The following is a 17,889-nucleotide window of genomic DNA, read 5'->3' on the forward strand; positions in this document are numbered from 1 at the left end:
AGTCTTCTCTCTCTCTCACTCTCTCTCTCTCTCTCTCTCTCACTCTCTCTCTCTCTCTCCAGTCATTTTGTTCAGCAGCACAGTCGCGCCTCAGAGCAGCCGCTGACACACACACACACACACACACACACACACACACACACACACACACACACACACACACACACACACACACACAGTCTGCAGCAAATGCAATAAAACCGTGGACAGAGTGAGACAAATCCACAGAGAGAGAGAGAGAGAGAGAGAGAGAGAGAGAGAGAGAGAGAGAGAGAGAGAGAGAGAGAGAGAGAGAGAGAGAGAGAGAGAGAGAGAGAGAGAGAGAGAGAGAGAGAAAGGAACAGGTAGAACAAAACAGACACAAAAAAGGGAACTTGCATATCTAGACAGAAGTGCAGAAGAGGCGTTTACTGGACAGGACTGAGGATCAGCACATGTGAGAGAGCGGACAGATGCCTGTATTCAAGGTACACCTGCTTTACAGATAACAGTCTGTGTGTGTGTGTGTGTGTGTGTGTGTGTGTGTGTGTGTGTGTGTGTGTGTGTGTGTGTGTGTGTGTGTGTGAGTGTGACTGTGACTGGGAAGACAGGAATACATTACCTTGTTATTTTATCAGTTTTATTTTATTAAATGTGTAGCTTACAATGACAGTTATGTTTCACTGAATATCACAATGGGTTTCAGTAAAGATTACATTTTATATATATGTTTTAATGTGAGATTTTATACATAGAGTTTTAGACTTAAAATATGTGGTTTATTTTTAATTGCTTGAAGTTTTTCTAATCCAGATTTATTTATTTCTAATGCAAGTTTCAATAATTATTTTAGATTTTTAGTTCAATTTAATATGGTTAAGTTGGTTTCCTTTGAATCCTTTTAAGGTTTTCTGATGCATATTTTATGTTTACTTCTAAAAATGATAAGCTTCGTGTTTACGGACAGTATAGCCTATACGTATATTTTGTGGATATTATTTAGGATTTATTTCCTTTTTAGGAAGTAATATTTTAAGCATTTTATGATAGTGAAGATCACCATATATGAATGTTTAACATGCTCATATTTTATGTCTGTGTGTGTGTTTTATTGGTTATAAATGGCGTTTGCTGAGATAAGGAAGTGAAAAATTGTTAAATAAAGTTTCTTGCTCTAGTTTTCTCAAACAGCAAAGCATACGCAGAGAGGTGACTTACGTGATGATAGATTGCTTTATGAGGTTTATATGACTGGGCAGCCGCTGACTTGTACATTTCCCACAATGCTCATGGAGGCGAGATAAACTGTAACTGTATGAGACAGGCGTGAGTGTAAATGTGCAGCAAACTCATGTGAAGAGGAGATTTCTCAACTTGTTGTTCTTAAACACTTCCTGCTTTTGTGGCATTCGAGAAAACTTTAATTCGTTAGTTTAAATAGTTTACCCACATAATCTGTCATCATTAATGTCGTTTCAAACTGTATTCTGTGAAACACGATAAGAGAAATTTAGCAAAGTGTTCATACGGCTCTTTTCCATACAAAGAAAGTGCTATAAAAGTACAGTAGTTCACGTGACCGGTGTGATATATTTGAAGCTGTTCAGTAGTTGTGTGAGCAACAAACCTAATAATTAAGTCCCTACTGGTTAAAAAGTGCCACATTTCACGTCAGTGATAAGATAAACTCAGTCAATGGTGTTTGATGCCAGCGATGTCAAATATGTTGTGACGTGTCCTATAGGAATGTACACAATGACAAATTCGATTTAAGAGCTGCTTGTGTTGCTTTTTAGTCCTTTCAGTTGTTGCACGTACATTTACTTTTGTGTTCCATGTAAGAAAACATGTAAGAAACCAAAAGAAGGAAAGACCAGCAAACCATTGTTTCTTATTTCACATTAAAAGCAGGAACTATAAAGGTGCAAAGCAACAGAGATCGTAACACGAGATCAAATAAAACACATACCAACAGACACCAGGGTTGTGCACCATTCAGAATACAGGAAATACAGTCACACTTTTATTTTTTGCCTCAATAAACTCCTAATTACTGTTTATTAGGTAGTTGTTAAGTTTATGTACTGGGTAGGATTAAGAGATGTAGAATATGGTCATGCAAAGTAAAGCATTAATATGTGCTTTATAAGTACTAATAAACAGCCAATATCATAGCAATATGCAAGGTAATAAGCAACTTGTTAATTGTGAGAATTGGACCCTAAACTAAAGTGTTACAGAAAATTCTATTCCAGTTCTATTCCTATTTTGGACCAAACCATTTGAGTTTAAGTACGTAAATAAATAAGTAAATATTTTCATTTTCTGTTTGAATTATTGTCATACCACATGGGTTATTTCTAGAAACAGTGGATGATAATCAGTGTTTTAAATAATCAGTCATTTTAAAGTCCCCCTCAATAATTGTATCCCTTAAAACTCATCTTTGATCACCAAAATTACATATTTAAAAGTTTTTTCCTTGAAAAAAATTCTTCATGCCTTAAAATAGCTTGAATGTAACTCGACACCCTTGCCTCATTTAGTATGCATTCATATCTATGAATATGCAAATGAGCCCCGCCTCCACTCACTCACTCACTCACTCAGGGATCCACTCGTTGACGATCACACGTTGATCTGATTGGTTACAAGGTAGTTTGTGACGCCAGAAACACCAGCGATTTCAAAGCGTGTTTTTGAGACTGTCTTTGGTTCACTGCAGTTTTAAGGAGAAAATACTCAGTAATGCTGTCGACTTATGAATTTACACATGATTTGTCTTAAAGCATATTAAAAACACCACGTAGACATATAAACATTAAAAGCTTGATTTTCACCACAGGGGGACAATACATTTCTTTTTATTGACCATGGGTCAAAGAATGGTTAATTTCAAAGATTACTCTAATTTACTCAAATTATTTTATGTTCAGTAGGCTACATTTTTATGTGAATATTTATTTCTATAAAATTATTTCAAAACAATATGGTGGATTTCTGTGGTGACGAATGACAAATTGAATCTGTTTTGATGGCTTTGTTCATCCCTTACCCCAATTCATAGTAAATCTACATGTTTAGATGTTGGATCTGATTTGGTGGAAAACAAAACAGTTTATGTTGTTCGGTTTATGTCATATCTGTGAACATAGAAAAGAAGGTCTTAGTGCAGTATTGTGGCTCATTGCTACCGTAAATAGTGTTGTTGCACTGAATTTAGGTTGCTATCTACCCTGGACAGTTTTAAACTGCATTTTAACCTATTAAAGCAAAGAAACTTCCAACTATGGAGAGTCTATAATCAAGAAGGGAACATGACAGAACCCGTGCCAAAACAAGATCTGAACCACAGCCAATATCACAGATATGATGCTTTCCTGCTCGTGTTATTTTTCCAATATCAGCTTGTTTGGAAGTGCTTCTCAAGGCCCCAGTATGGTAAAATTTGTCTTCGTTCATCGCTTAGGGGTAAAAAGAAGTTTGAAATGCCTGACTAAAATGACAGCGCTGAGAAAACAGCAGTTAAGAAAGCATCTGATCATAGTGATGTGGATGTTTGCACAAGCTCTGCATATTAACACATCACGTTTATTTATATAGCACTGTATAAATAGATTGCTTAAAGGTGCATTGTGTAATATTTCTGAGGATCTATACAGAAATGCAATATAAGATCCATAACTATGTTTTCAGTGGTGTATAAAGACCTTGCATAATGAACCGTTATGTTTTTATTACCTTAGAATGAGACATTTATATCTCCATAACCGCGGGTGCCACCTTCTGTGGAGGTCGACATATTGTGTGGTCATGTTTCTAGCGTAGCCGACAGCGAACACACAGCGCCACAGAGCGCGTTTCCTCACTACCTTGAAGAAGAAGTTTTCAGTGGTGTATAAAGACCTTACTTAATGAACCGTTACATTTGTATTACCTTAGAATGAGCAGTTTCTGTCTACACACACCGGGGGTTCCCTTACATTGAAATGCGCCGACATGTTTCTACAAGAGCCCTAAATGGACAAACGCATTTCGTTACTATGTTGCTCTTTGCGCAAGGAAGCAAGCTTAGTTCAGCGAATAAAACACTGACACAATGATGAACAAGCAACAACAATATTCGTAATAACATATAGTTTTACAGAATAATTAAGTAAACATAATTTCTTAATTTATCCTTGTAAAGAAACCTCATTGCTGAACTGCTACTCTCTGCTATCTCAGGCGACGACATATTTTCCTGTCGGCCACCGTAACTTTTGTTGGTTGCAATTCGTAATGTCACCACTAGATGCCGCTAAAAATCTCACACTGCACCTTAAAAAGGAAGCAGCTTTGCAGTAGTAAACATAACAAAAACAGTTTCTGTGTCTTTAAATTAGAATTAACTTTAGTTTCTACTATAAAGTAGCTGTCCAGTGGTTCATGTTTTCACTCGGGTCTGACCTCGACGGACTGAACAGAAGAAATTTACATGTCAAAGAAGGCGGAGCCTCAGAGCCACGCCCGCCTATTACATCATCACCACAGATTATGGTGGTTTAAAGGTGTTTATCAGTTGGAGTGAACTTTTCCCAAAAGTTTGCTTTGTTAAGCTGTTTCGAACTCTCAATACGAACTCCAAACAAACTCCTTTTCGCCATGACTTTGTTCAAAACTACGTCACACTGTTTTGTGGCCTTTACCGTCAGTGGATCTCAGTGCAGAATTCCTCAAACCATCAGATATTAATCATCCTGCCGGCTGTGGTGGCCAACTCAAATTACAATTTATCAGCTCAAAATCATAATAAGTCCACTGGAACAGAGGAATCAAAAACATCCTTTCTATAATAATATATGATCTCTGTTCTTATGATCACAGTGTGTCTCTTTGTATATAAAATGTTTGTTTTTAAGAGAGGAATCATTGATTTACTTGCTTTACTTCGTAGCTGCAGCTTTTAGTAGCATTTCAACTAGTTTGTGCTTGTTTACCATTCTTACGTTTCTGCTTTTCAGGCCATTTTGAGCAGCGCAAACAGAGCAGATAGGGCTACTGTGTGTGTGGTGGACGTTAATGAGTGTGTGTTCAGTCGGACATAGAAGTCCAGCCAAGTGGCATGATGTCTTGAGTGAGGCTAGGGTGAGCGATCTGCGCTTAATGGTGTGTTTGTGAAAGACACACACACACACACACACACACATACACTCACTCTCTCTCTCTCTCTCTCTCTCTCTCTCTCTCTCTCTCTCTCTCTCTCCTTTCCTTCCACTCATGATGTGTTTATGTGAAGAGGGTGTCGCCTGTCCAACCACTAGATTCTTCCTTTTTCTCTCCTTTCTTGCACTTCTTGTGATCTTGCAGAAGAAACTTGAATCTGCATGCACTGTAACCTGGTCTGACACATACACACACACACACACACACACACTGATGCACATGTGACCAGGGTCTGATTCTCGTGTCTCGGCTGTGTGTTCGTTCTGATGGTGAGTGTGTTGATGGTGCGCTTTACTTCTTTACTAGTGTTTCCGAGTATGTGCTTGTGTATGTACGTTTTATTCCTTGTTTGAGAGTAAAATGGTTTTGCGCTTTTAAATCTCGGGAGGCATCAACTTTGTCTTGGCTAACTCTTGAAACTGAAGCCGAATAGAGCTATAAAATAAATGTGGTGTTGAAAGGATTGAGTTTGTATTAAGATCTCTGGCTTCTGTCAGGCTCTTGGCAAATCTGAGCACAGTTTGAGACATTAAGATCTATTCTGAAACTCTAGAGGAGACACATGTGAGATGTCTTTTTGTAAAAGATGCAGAAAACTTGAGCAAAAGTCTCTTTAATTTCATTGCTGTCTACCAGCAACAACTGTAAAGTAATTATGTGCTTATGTTGATTCAGACAATCTTTTAAAGTTCTGCAGTATTTGTAGGTCACTAATGAAATCAAAATAATGCTTTCTGTACAGCTAAAGACTTTGAAAAGATTTAGAAAAGACTTTATAAGATTATCAGCTCACATCTAAAGACTTGGGTTCACAGTTTTTAGTCTCAGACTAAAGACTTGCGATAATATCAAACATGTTTGATATGAAAGACTAGAGAAAGACTGGCATAAATCGGGTCGCCCACTGCAGATTATCCCGTCACATTTAACGATCGAGACGACGGGAGCGCGCCGAGACTCCAGTAAGATTCCTAAAGACTGCAGGTCTTTAGTCTGGGACTGTGAAAATCCTTTGGTGTACACCCGGCATAAGTTTGTGGCTTTAGACCATGTGATCTCGTTAGTATAGACGCTTAGATTTTCTTGCCCATGGAAAGAAATCAGATCATCAGATTTTGAACAAATTTGTGCAAAAAGTCCATGCAAGCTCAAGTTGTAATATTCTTGCAGGCTACACAGAGTTGAGAACCATTTATGAATTAGATTATTGCGTTTTTACATATTATAAATCAACATTGGTTATCTTAGCAGCATGAAAAACAAAATGGTTATTCAAACTGGGAATAAATTATATACAGCAAAGAACGTTCCTCATCCATAAAGTGCTCAATGACTTCAGTTAGCAAAAATCACTGAAGCTGTCTACACTGAAAAATTAGCAGGTATAAATGTAATGCTGCAATCGACACTTTTCATTCCTTTTCAAATTTCACTTTAATTGTGCTAATTATCGATTAAGTATAATTTTATAAAGGGAATTTGGAGCCCCATCTCATGGAAGTGCGTATCTATACAACGAATGTTATTTCTCGTTCCATTTATACGCCAAAATAGTTTTTGCGTGCATATGACACGCACTTTATGGCATGTAATACGCAGAGGTGGAAAGAGTAACAAAATATTCTACTCAAGTAAAAGTACTACTACTTCAATGAAATTTTACTAGGCCTGCCCCCGACTAAAGATTTTCCTAGTCGACTAACACTCCTGCATTTTAGCGATTAGTCGAATTATCGTTCATTTATGAAATTAATATAACAACTTGCGTATATACAAGGAAAGGTATAGTCCAAGTTGAAGTTTAACACTTCCATATGACAGAAAATGCTAAAGCATGATATTAGCGCGTTCAAAATGAAAATTAAGCGCTTAAAACAGACTAGTAAAGCGTTTAAAGTATACAGTGCTTAAGACACGTTATAGGCTAATTATAACATAAAAACAGCAATCAGACTGCCTGTGCATTTTAATAATTTATTATCAAAAATACAAACTGTAACAGTTACATGTAAAAAAAAATCAGTTTTGAATAAAATAAACTAAAATTCGTTCTTTAAAATAAATTAAATAAACTTATTAGTAACTTAGGCCTAGTACAAAACAAGGCAAAAAAAAACAACAACAAATAAATACTGTAGCAAAAACGCTGTTTGGTATAAAAATACAGTGGAAAATTAAATTAATATAATTTTTATATTGTTCAAAAGGAAAATTAACAAAAACGAACAATTTAATAAATGCACATGGCACAACATCAAAAATTAGCATAAAAAAGAAGGCGGCAAACAAATCAACAGCTTAAGTATTTGATTAAATTGTTTAGAACAACTAGGCTATATTTAAGACAAAATGTGGAACAAATAGGCTAATTTAAAGAACACTAATACAAATCCAAAATATCAGAGCAAAGCCGCAAACTGCCATTAAGACGACGGATGAGTCTTGACCTGAAACAACAAATTGCAAACATCAGACTAATTTTTCTTACAGAATAAAAAACAACTTCTGCATTATGTAAAAACGAATAAATAAAAATAATGTATTTATTTGTATAGCCTACCCGTTATAAAAATACCCGTTTTTTTATATAGCCTAACGGATAGCAAACAGAAACACTACAAAAAGGAAATTAAGCATTCTTACCTAAGCTTTCAATTCGATTTTATTTTTTTCATATTATGTGAGAGGAACACCAGCTTGTCCACATTGTTGGGAAGAAGGGAGCTTCTCGACTTGTTCACAATGAAGCCGGCCTACATGTTTTAAATGATAAGACATATTCGATGTTGACGAGTGATAGGCAAATGTTTGCCTGCAGAGTTTGCAAACAGCCTTTTTAGGGTCGTCCTTCGACTTTTCAAAATGATCCCACACTTTGGACTTTTTTCCTGACATAATTATTATGTCAGGAAAAATCCAGTCATTTTCATGACTGGATTCCGGGATTCCCTCTGCATCACGTAAATCATTCGCATTAAGTTATAATCGGGACATACCTTTATCTGCAGGAGGGATGGTGTCCTATGTATCCTGCAGCCACTTTTTGTCCACATTTTTTGCAAATTGGATATCTATCCTCGAGGACAACCACACTTTTTTTCTACATCCAAAGTATTTCCATACTGGCCATAATTCGCTTCATAAGAATTCGAGGGCGCTTCGCTTTCAGCTTCAGCTGGGTCTGCGTCACCTTTTTTGTGCCCGCCCTTCAATCAATGCAGTAGTTTCCGGAGTGTGATTTTTTTTTTTTCTCCCTTGTATTATTTTTACTCAGTAACGGATATGATTTCAAATGCAGCGAAGTACAATACTTCAAACAAAACTTACTTAAGTAAAAGTAAAATTACAGATTTTAAAAACTACTTTAAGTAGAAGTACACCCAAAAAACGACTCAATTACGTAACGAGAGTGAATGTAATTCGTTACTTTCCACCTCTGGTAATACGCACGCACTCCCCACCCCTAATCCTACCCAAGGGGTTTTCAGTGCGTAGCATGTATGCACGCTAAAATCATTTTTGCCGTATAAATGGCACGAGAAATAACATTCGTGGTATAGATACGCACTTTCATGAGATTGTGTTGGAATTTGGGGGGCAGTTTCATGGGATTTTTGTCCCAAGCCCGTTCATTTCCGAGATGTCATTGATCTCATGCATGGCCTCTCTGCAATCCAATTAATGGAAATCCGTCGTAGTGATGGAGAATTTTAATCACTGCTAGTTATTTTAAAACCAAGGGAAAAGTCAAATTTAACACTAAAGTTAATTTTCACTTCTGATAAACAGCGGAAAATTGTTATCATTATAATCTCCAATATGTTATTTGACAGCTTAGTCTTTTAATGCAAAATTTCCTTTAGCTCTAAAAAACAACACAATGCAACACATAATTCAAAGTACAGGTAAACACACCTGTGCAAAATCATACTAAAATAATGAACACAGTACATGTCAACACTGCATTACAACGAGGCCTGCTATAAGAACCAGACGATGTTAAAGAGATAATTCACATTATTCCCTTTTGTGAATTCTATTTACTGCAGCATGAGAAAGTATGGAGTCCCCCTAGGGTCACATGCAGTAGCAGATTTTTCCCAATAATCTGTGCCTTGAGCTCAGAGCTCTCTGCTTATGAACTGCACTCATGAATTTGTATAAGTTCTCACATTATAACAATTTGTGATCAAAATTTTTGGAAATTTTGGAGTCTGTAATCTCATATTTGACAGCTGCACTTTCATAAAGGATTCAGACTACATAATATTTTTGTCAGTTATAATGATAGTCACTGTGTCAGATTATGCAATTTTGACTCCTAAATGCTTGCCGTGGGCAAGACTACGCATTGCTTCTCGACCAATCATCACTTGCCGTTATTAACGACGTACGTGATGTCATCGAGCATGCGGAACTAGCGACTGACTTCCGGAAACAAGAATGTAAACAAACAGGCTAGCGTGCGCGTTAGCTTAAAGGTGCATTGTGTAATATTTCTCAGGATCTATTGACAGAAATGCAATATAAGATCCATAACTATGTTTTCAGTGGTGTATAAAGACCTTGCATAATGAACCGTTATGTTTTTATTACCTTAGAATGAGACATTTATATCTCCATAACCGCGGCGCCCCTTTCTATGGAGGTCGACTTATTGTTTTGTCATGTTTCTAGCGTAGCCGACAGCGAACACACAGCGCTACAGAGCGCGTTTCCTCACTACCTTGAAAAATAAGTTTTCAGTGGTGTATAAAGACCTTACTTAATGAACCGTTACATTTGTATTACCTTAGAATGAGCAGTTTTACAGAATAATTAAGTAAACATGATTTCTTAATTTATCCTTGTAAAGAAACCTCATTGCTGAACTGCTACTCTCTGCTGTCTCAGACGACGACATATTTTCCTGTCGGCCACCGTAACTTTTGTTGGTTGTAATTCGTAACCTCACCACTAGATGCCGCTAAAAATCACACACTGCACCTTTAATGCTAATTCCTGTACTCACCGAGTTGCTATCGTTCGCCAGCATTTATTTTTTTTCACTCTGTCGTGTTCGTCTCTCGAGGAAACATCATTAAGGCTGGAGTATTGTTGCCAGAGCTCAAATAATGTTAAATATTTTGTTTTCACATATGTTACTCTAGGGAGGCTCTGTAAGACTTTTATTACGTGGATGTCGTTAAGTCATGATACAACATGCCCCGCCTATGGGTTGCAACATTTCACTTCCCTTCTTTCATTTAGCAACATAACCCTGTTTGTTTGTGTGAGATTGGGCACGAGGGATTAAGAAAACGAGGCTTCCCTGTGGCGGCCATGTTAATGACTGCAGCGGTCGTCTTTATTGGGCCGAATGACTTTGTGATGGTTTGTGTGACCTTAATCAAGCATTGTGTGTCCCTGACCTTCTGTGTTTGATTAATGTCCTTCTTTCTCTCTCTCAGAGAGTGGAGGAATATATTGGGCCTCCGTAGCAGAAAGATTGTGTCTAATAGCCATAAATATGGTAAAGGTTGTTTTTTTTTACTCTGTTAAATTTTTTATGGCTCTATTTGTGGGCTTCCACAATCTTTTCTGCTTGCTAAACCTGACACATACTGCCTGATTCGGCTAAAATGTCTATGAGAAAAGTGATTGCTGGCAACTATTCAACAATTACCCTTTAATTAATAGAATAGGAGAAAGAAACACTAATAAAGCTGTATTTACTTTATTGAAAATATTGAGATTAGACTTCACAGTGTTGGACTTGAGAAATATTACAAATTAAATTTACAAATGGGACTTCTTTAAGGTCAACTTGAAATCAACCCTTACTATAACAGTGTTTTCTTATCTGGTCTCATTACAAATTTGCGAAGATTTTTTCCTGTGATTTACTTTTTTTTTTAATTCACAGGCTGTGTAGGCTATTGGATAATGTCAACAAATCGGCAAATACCCGGCTAAGAAAAATATATTTAAAGAATGATTTTGTAACATTCCCTTTAAAGGGATAGTTCACCCAAACATTACAAGTCTTTCATAATTTACTCATACTCAAGGTTTTGCAAACCCGTATATATTTCTTTGTTCTGCTGAAAACAAAGGAAGATATTTTGAAAAATCGTTGTAACCAAGGCCTAAAACAATTTTTTTTGCCACACCTGCCAATGTCCGGTGATTTAAGAAAATGTATTGGCCGTAACACAGCTTTTTTTGGGGCAAAAGCAGGCAGTAATAACACCAAAATTGTAGATACCATTGGAAATTCACAATTCTATCCAATTTCGATACCAAAGCTAAACATACTAGCCTAATTAATGTAAAACTTGAACATCATTAAAGTAAACAGTCAGTAATAAAATAAGATCAAATAATCAAATTACAAGCAAAAGCACAAATAAATGCTATATCAAAGGTACAAATGAACAAAGCTTTGCTTTACAGGTTTCTTGTCAGTAGATTTCAGGTACAGAATTTTAACAAAGTAAGCAAATGTAAAATAACACTGCATAGTCTTCATTGCGCTTCCATCACTGTCTGGTTTGGTTCAGCTACCAAATCAGACATCAGGAGACTACAACGGACAGTCCGGACTGCGGAGAGGATTATTGGTGCCCCCCTGCCAAACCTCCAGGACCTGTACTCTTCCAGAGTGAGGAAGAGAGCAGGTAAAATCATCACAGACTCCACTCACCCTGGACACCACCTGTTTGAATTGTTACCGTCAAGACGGAGACTCAGATCACTGTCCACAAGAACATCTCGGCACAGGAACAGTTTCTTCCCACAGGCCATTTCCCTCCTGAACAGTTAACACTCCTCCCAAGGCATATGCCTGTAAGTGCAATACTCCCACTGTTTAGTGCAATATCCCACAACTCAGGTGATACTTATATGTAGATTTATTTATTTATAATATTCAAAACACTGTAAATAGGTTCATAATCTGTAAATCTGAAAATGTCTATTCTGACTAAACCCAACTGTGATAGTTTTATTCTCATATATTTATATTTTTATTTTTTATTCTTATAATTTGTAGTATTATGTTTAATGTTGTATTTGTATATGTCCACTGGAAGCCTCAGTACCAAAACAAATTCCTTGTGTGTACAAGCACACTTGGCAATAAAGCTCTTTCTGATTCTGATTCTGATTCTGATTCTGATTGTATAGATTAAACATCCTTATTAACGTTACAAAAGTTATTCAGAGGAGTGAGTGTTTTTTTCGAGGACTATTAGGCTGCTGTCACTTTAAGAGCGAATGCACGGATCTAATATACTGATACAGTACACATGCGTTTACTTTCTCAACTGTTTACGTTCACTTGAGACTTAACCAACTATGTTTACTAGGATACTCTCTATTTTGTGTGTAAATGTGTCCGCTCAAGCACAAGATGTGAAAGAGAGCTCAGTTTAGTATTCGCGCGCTGTCTGAGACGCAGTTTTCTGGACGAGTAATGAAATGAGCTCCCTTCCACGTCTTCTTGCGCTTGAATACTTAAATTGTCAAGGCTTAAACATCCGTGACAATGCAGCGCTGGCCCGTCAACTGTCCCGAGCATCGTTCACGTTTGTTCAAGGGGTGGGTGATGGCGCAATGGATAAGACACATGCCTTTGGTGTGAGAGACCCGGGTTCGAATCCACTGTGAGACACCAATGTGTCCCTGAGCAAGACACTTAACCCCTAGTTGCTCAAGAGGCGTGTGACCTCTGACATGTATAGCAATTGTAAGTCGCTTTGGATAAAAGCGTCAGCTAAATGTAATAAATGTAAATGTAATTGTTCAGGTTTGTTAACGTTTTATCCTATAAACAACCATAAATCCACATCACTGTGAAATATGACTTGAGGTAATCGTGAATAGTTGCCTGCAATCACTTTTATCGTTTATATTTTAGTCGAATCAGGCAGTGTGTATCACGTTTAGCAAGCAGAGAAGATTGTGGAAGTCCACAAGTAGAGCCCTAAAGAAAACATTCCTTTTTGCAAACATAATGGGAATGTTACTTATGAATGTAACAAGTATACATTTAAAAATGTTAGACGAACATCCAACTAAAATGTTCCTAAAAAAAGTTCCATGAATGATGTACAATTATTGTTTTTGTACTGTACGTTTTGAGAAAAAAAAAACTTGATTAAGTTTATTTTTCTGTCCCCCATTGGCAGATATTTTTGTTGTTTTAAGTATAAACTCACTTAATTTTGATATTTATTTTCAGAAAACAAGACTTAATATCTTATCGTCTTCCCAAGTAAATGCATCTTGATTTAAGAATGTTAAGATATGTGTACTGGAAAACAAAACAAACATACGTGAGTGAGTGAGAAAATAAATTTTGTGAGAAAATAATTTTTTTTTGCAAGTGTGCCTCAGTGACACGATGCTGTACCCATAAGGCCGTGTGTTCACCAAAACGTTTTTAGCCAGCTGAAAACGCTAGACGCTCTGCTGAAAACGCCTAGCTGTGGGCGCTTGAGAGCGTTTTGGCAGCGCTGCGTTTTTTCAGTTGAGACGATTCGTTGCTATGATACAGAATATCCGCAGCACAGTTTACTTGTAACTGATTTCGTAGATAATTTGTTTCATACTAAAAATCTATTTTTCATCCATTTTGTTCGGTTAGCTCTGCTGGTTGACGTCGTTGTTAAAAAAAAAAAGAATGTTGTGACAATCGGTCAATGTGGTATTTGTCCCGCCCCTCCTCCACTGTGATTGGACGGCTGTGTAAAAAGTGACAGTGATGAGCGCAGCGTTTTACCCAAAGTTGAAAATTTTTTAACTCTCGGTGACCAGTAAAAAACGCAGAATGCTCAGCGCTTGAGCGTTAAATACACGCTCAGCACCTCGTTACGCTCACGGCGTTTAAAAAACGCGGCGCTCCCATTGAAAACAATTGGAATTTTACGCCAGCTGCGTGAAAAAACGCTTTGGTGGACACACGGCCTAAAGGCACAAATGTTGCACATATTAGTGTCTATTGTCTCAGTATCTTTCTTCATTCCTCTTGTTGATCTGGTGGTGTTTTGGTGTGCGAGGCACGTTCCTCTCCATGTGTCCGCTTCCAGGTGTTTGACCCCCAGCCCATTCAGTTTCTCCTTTAATCTGCTGTTTCTAATGCTGTCCCGATGCCGCTGTAAAGACATGTTTCTCCCAATGATTCCCTCATTCTGTGCGCACGAACCCACCGAGACAGCAGACAATTAACTTCAGTGTCCCATTGATTTATCAATCATCCCAACATTAATGTTCACCAACATTATTCATTGGTCGATTCCTGGTGACAGGATCCTTTAAAACAGAAAGAAATGGTTTTTATCATGCTCTGTGTTATGACACTGTAAATCACCTTATCTATTTCATGTTGCCGACAAATTTTTTTTGCCTTCAATACTGACATAAAGTCAGTATCAATGTTTGTATGATCATAAAGCTAGTTTACCAAAATATTGATTAGAATGTTGTGGGATATTATATTATTGATTATTTTATATGCATTTAAGCCAGTTCCTATATCTGGAAATGTAGGAAATCATAATTTATTAAGATATTTTTGAGCACCTGACCAACAATATATGCTGCAGACAAGTCTGTTTTGTCATATTGCATATGTTTAAATCAAAGTCATATTTAAGTACCAACTGTATTAAACTAATTAATGCGTAACCATGTGTTTCGATAATAAATTACGTGTATGCTTGGCTAAAGAGATGAGTCATCTTAGGAAGGAAATTCTTGAGTTTTGGTGGCAAGTAAGAAAAAAACCTACTCTGCAGATTTTGATATCATGTGTATTAATAACTGGCAGAATTTTGCACCTGCAAAAAATGTGACAGATTATAGTGTGATGATCAAATACTGTAAACGCCCTTGCTTGACCTGCGAGGTTTGTTCTCACGAGTCAAGATCACATGCTTGAGCTTCTGTTACCATATGTATCTGTTCATCATATAACATGATCGTGTCTCTTCAGAAGAGACAATTTTACAATGTCTTTATGCTACTTTTGAAGCTTGAAGATGTTGATTGCATAGACTTGAAATAAATGGACAAAAATGATTAGAGAATATCACAAAATATTATTTTTTCCACCAGAAAATGAATGAAAGATTCATAAGACTGAGAGTGAATAAATGATGACAGAATTTCTATTTTGGGGTGAACTATTGCTTTTAAAGAAGTATGTTTTACGCCCTGGTGGTCTATAAATAGCAAATGGTGCGGAAAGCCAGTTTATTTTTGCTTTATTTCGATAGATATTCTCCTAACTCTAAGTAACTTTGTAATATGTCTACGAGCAGTCACTAGAGTAATAGACTGTCTGCTTAACACTTTATTTTGATGCTCCTCAACAGATATTCTACTGACTATAAGTAACTTTGCAACTACATACCAACTTATTCTACCAACCCTCTACTAATACTCTAATGACTGCTAGTTGACATGTAGTTGCAAAGTTAGTTAAGAATGTGTGAAGTGGACTATCAACATATAGTGTAACCTTGATGGTATTATGACATTTGTAAACAACATTGGCAGAAATAAAGCATAGCTTTAGGCAGGTCATGTTAGTCAGCTGACGCTCAGATGATCATGACGTCTATCAATACAGTCCAGACACACATCAGAGCGGTTCCTCAAGATCTGTCTTCAGTTCGTCCAGAACACAAAAACAACATATTGATTCAGTTGCAGCTGTGTGTGATTAAAGTTGTTTTTTTATTATTTCATTGCATGGCACATGCTGAAATCAGCAGAAAACATGTGAAAATGCACTATAAACCAATAATTTTTTTTAAAATATAGATTTTTATATAATAATGGAGTCGATTGCTTGAAAAAAGACATCTGTTCTGTTGGGCTTGATGCAATTAACATGGAGTTGTTACAGATACAGTGCTAAGCATAAGTTAACACACCCATGCTAAAGTTGACTAAAAAGAGGAATAAAAAATGATCTTTTGGAAATTGATCTTAATGCCTTAATTTAAAAAATGAGGAAAAATCCAACCTTTAAGGACACCAATTTTCTTTGTGAATGAATAATGTATCGTGAATAAATAAATGTTCTTCCTTAAAATACAGGTTGCGTAAGTCAGGACACCCCTATGTTAAATTCCCATAGAGACAGCAGATTTTTATTTTTAAACGCCAGTTATTTCATGGATCCAGGATATTATGCATCCTGATAAAGTTCCCTTGGCCTTTGGAATTAAAATATCCCACATCATCACATTCCCTTCACCATATCTAGAGATTGGCATGGGGCACTTTCCATAAGATCATCTCTCAATGCAAATCACACCAGCTATTAGGCTAACTGAAATAACACCATGCCAATTTTAAGGAAGAACATTTATCTATTTACGATACATCATTCATTCACAAAGAAAATTGGTGTCCTTAAAGGTTTGATTTTTCCTAATTTTTTAAATTAAGGCATTAAGATCAATTTCCAAAAGATGATTTTTTATTCCTCTTTTTAGTCAACTTTAGCATGGGTGTGTTCACTTATGTATACACAAAATAATTTTTCAGTAAATGTGACTATATCCGTTCTTAGGCAGTTTATATTCTGTACTTAATATTGTATTTTTGTTTAACACATATTTTAATCAAACAATTACTGGAGTATTCCCCACGGTGCCACCACAGACCCCAGAAAAATATCACAAAGCAGAACATATTAATGGTCCTAAAAATAACCATTGTGTTCTTTAAGGAAAATCAATTAGCTTTTTTTTCTGTTGGGTTTGATTTCTGAATGTCAGATTCTTGACAGGTTTCCTGAGATTCATCTATTTAGTTTACTTGCTAAAATGTCTCTGAAAGATTTAATGCCAACCTTGCAAAGTCACTGTGCCGACAAACATGTTTCCTGATGGACTGATAAAAGCCGGTGCACTCATGGAAATTGTACAAAGACGGCTTATTAAATTGGAGATTTCCATTCTGAGAAAGCTTTTTCATATTTTTTGTGCAAATCAAAATGTGCATCATACTGTACTTTAATGGTTTGAGAATGCGTCGTCTGAGGCCGACTCGATGGTATGAAGGTCTGAAAACATACATAACCCTTTTCATGAAAACTGATCATAAATCACTGTGGAGGATGATTAACAAGACCAGACCTTAATTTATTATTAGGTATAATTATTGATAGAGTAATGGAAAATGATAAAGGCAAAGTTGCCAACACATTTTAGATTGTTTCATCCATTGCTAATCACTCATTAAAAAACCTTCCTCCAGGTAATGGAGTTTTTATGAAATAATGATTAGGTATTAATTTTGTCTGGGATTCTTTCTCTGTAAGTTACATTAGTTGAGATTCATCAAGTGTTGAAGACATCCAGTCAGTTATTTTGGTATCATTCAGATACTATTATAGTTTTTATTAATACTTTGAATTATTTTTTATTTTTTATATTTTTACGTTTGGATTTTGGCTTAAAAATTGTTCGCAGTTTTGTTGTTTGTCATTTTTATATAATGTCTACATATTTTAAATATGTCTACACTGCAAAAATTCTTCCTCAGTATTTTTTTCTTGTTGTTCAGTACAAATATCTAAATATTTTTTGTCATTATTAAGTCATTGTTGTTTACTGAAAATTGTATCAAAATAAAGTGAGTTTATGCTTAAAAAATATCTGCCAATTGGCTCAGAGAAATAATCTGGTTTTCCTTTTGAATTAAGTT

The 17,889-nt window shown here is 36.3% G+C and overlaps 1 protein-coding gene and 1 long non-coding RNA gene across 6 annotated transcripts in view; one reads left to right on the forward strand and one right to left on the reverse strand.

The window, feature by feature from the left end:
* The window catches only part of rgs3a (regulator of G protein signaling 3a), a 201,527-nt gene that overhangs the window by 110,307 nt on the left and 73,331 nt on the right, over positions 1 to 17,889 (forward strand). Inside the window, exon 1 of one of the 5 annotated variants that reach the window (XM_077206792.1) lies at positions 77 to 467. The exons of the other annotated variants lie outside the window; for them this stretch is intronic. Coding sequence (XP_077062907.1) covers positions 453 to 467 — 15 coding nt within the window. The 5' untranslated portion in view covers positions 77 to 452. Of the gene's footprint in view, positions 1 to 76; positions 468 to 17,889 lie in introns of those variants that run through there. 5 annotated transcript variants of the gene reach the window in all.
* LOC143715133 (uncharacterized) overlaps positions 1 to 17,889 on the reverse strand; it is a 251,763-nt gene that overhangs the window by 62,889 nt on the left and 170,985 nt on the right. The gene's annotated exons all lie outside the window — the stretch shown is intronic.

Source organism: Siphateles boraxobius, unplaced genomic scaffold, assembly GCF_051911475.1.
Source record: "Siphateles boraxobius isolate OS27281-9 unplaced genomic scaffold, OSU_SipBor_1 56, whole genome shotgun sequence".
NCBI lineage: Eukaryota > Metazoa > Chordata > Actinopteri > Cypriniformes > Leuciscidae > Siphateles > Siphateles boraxobius.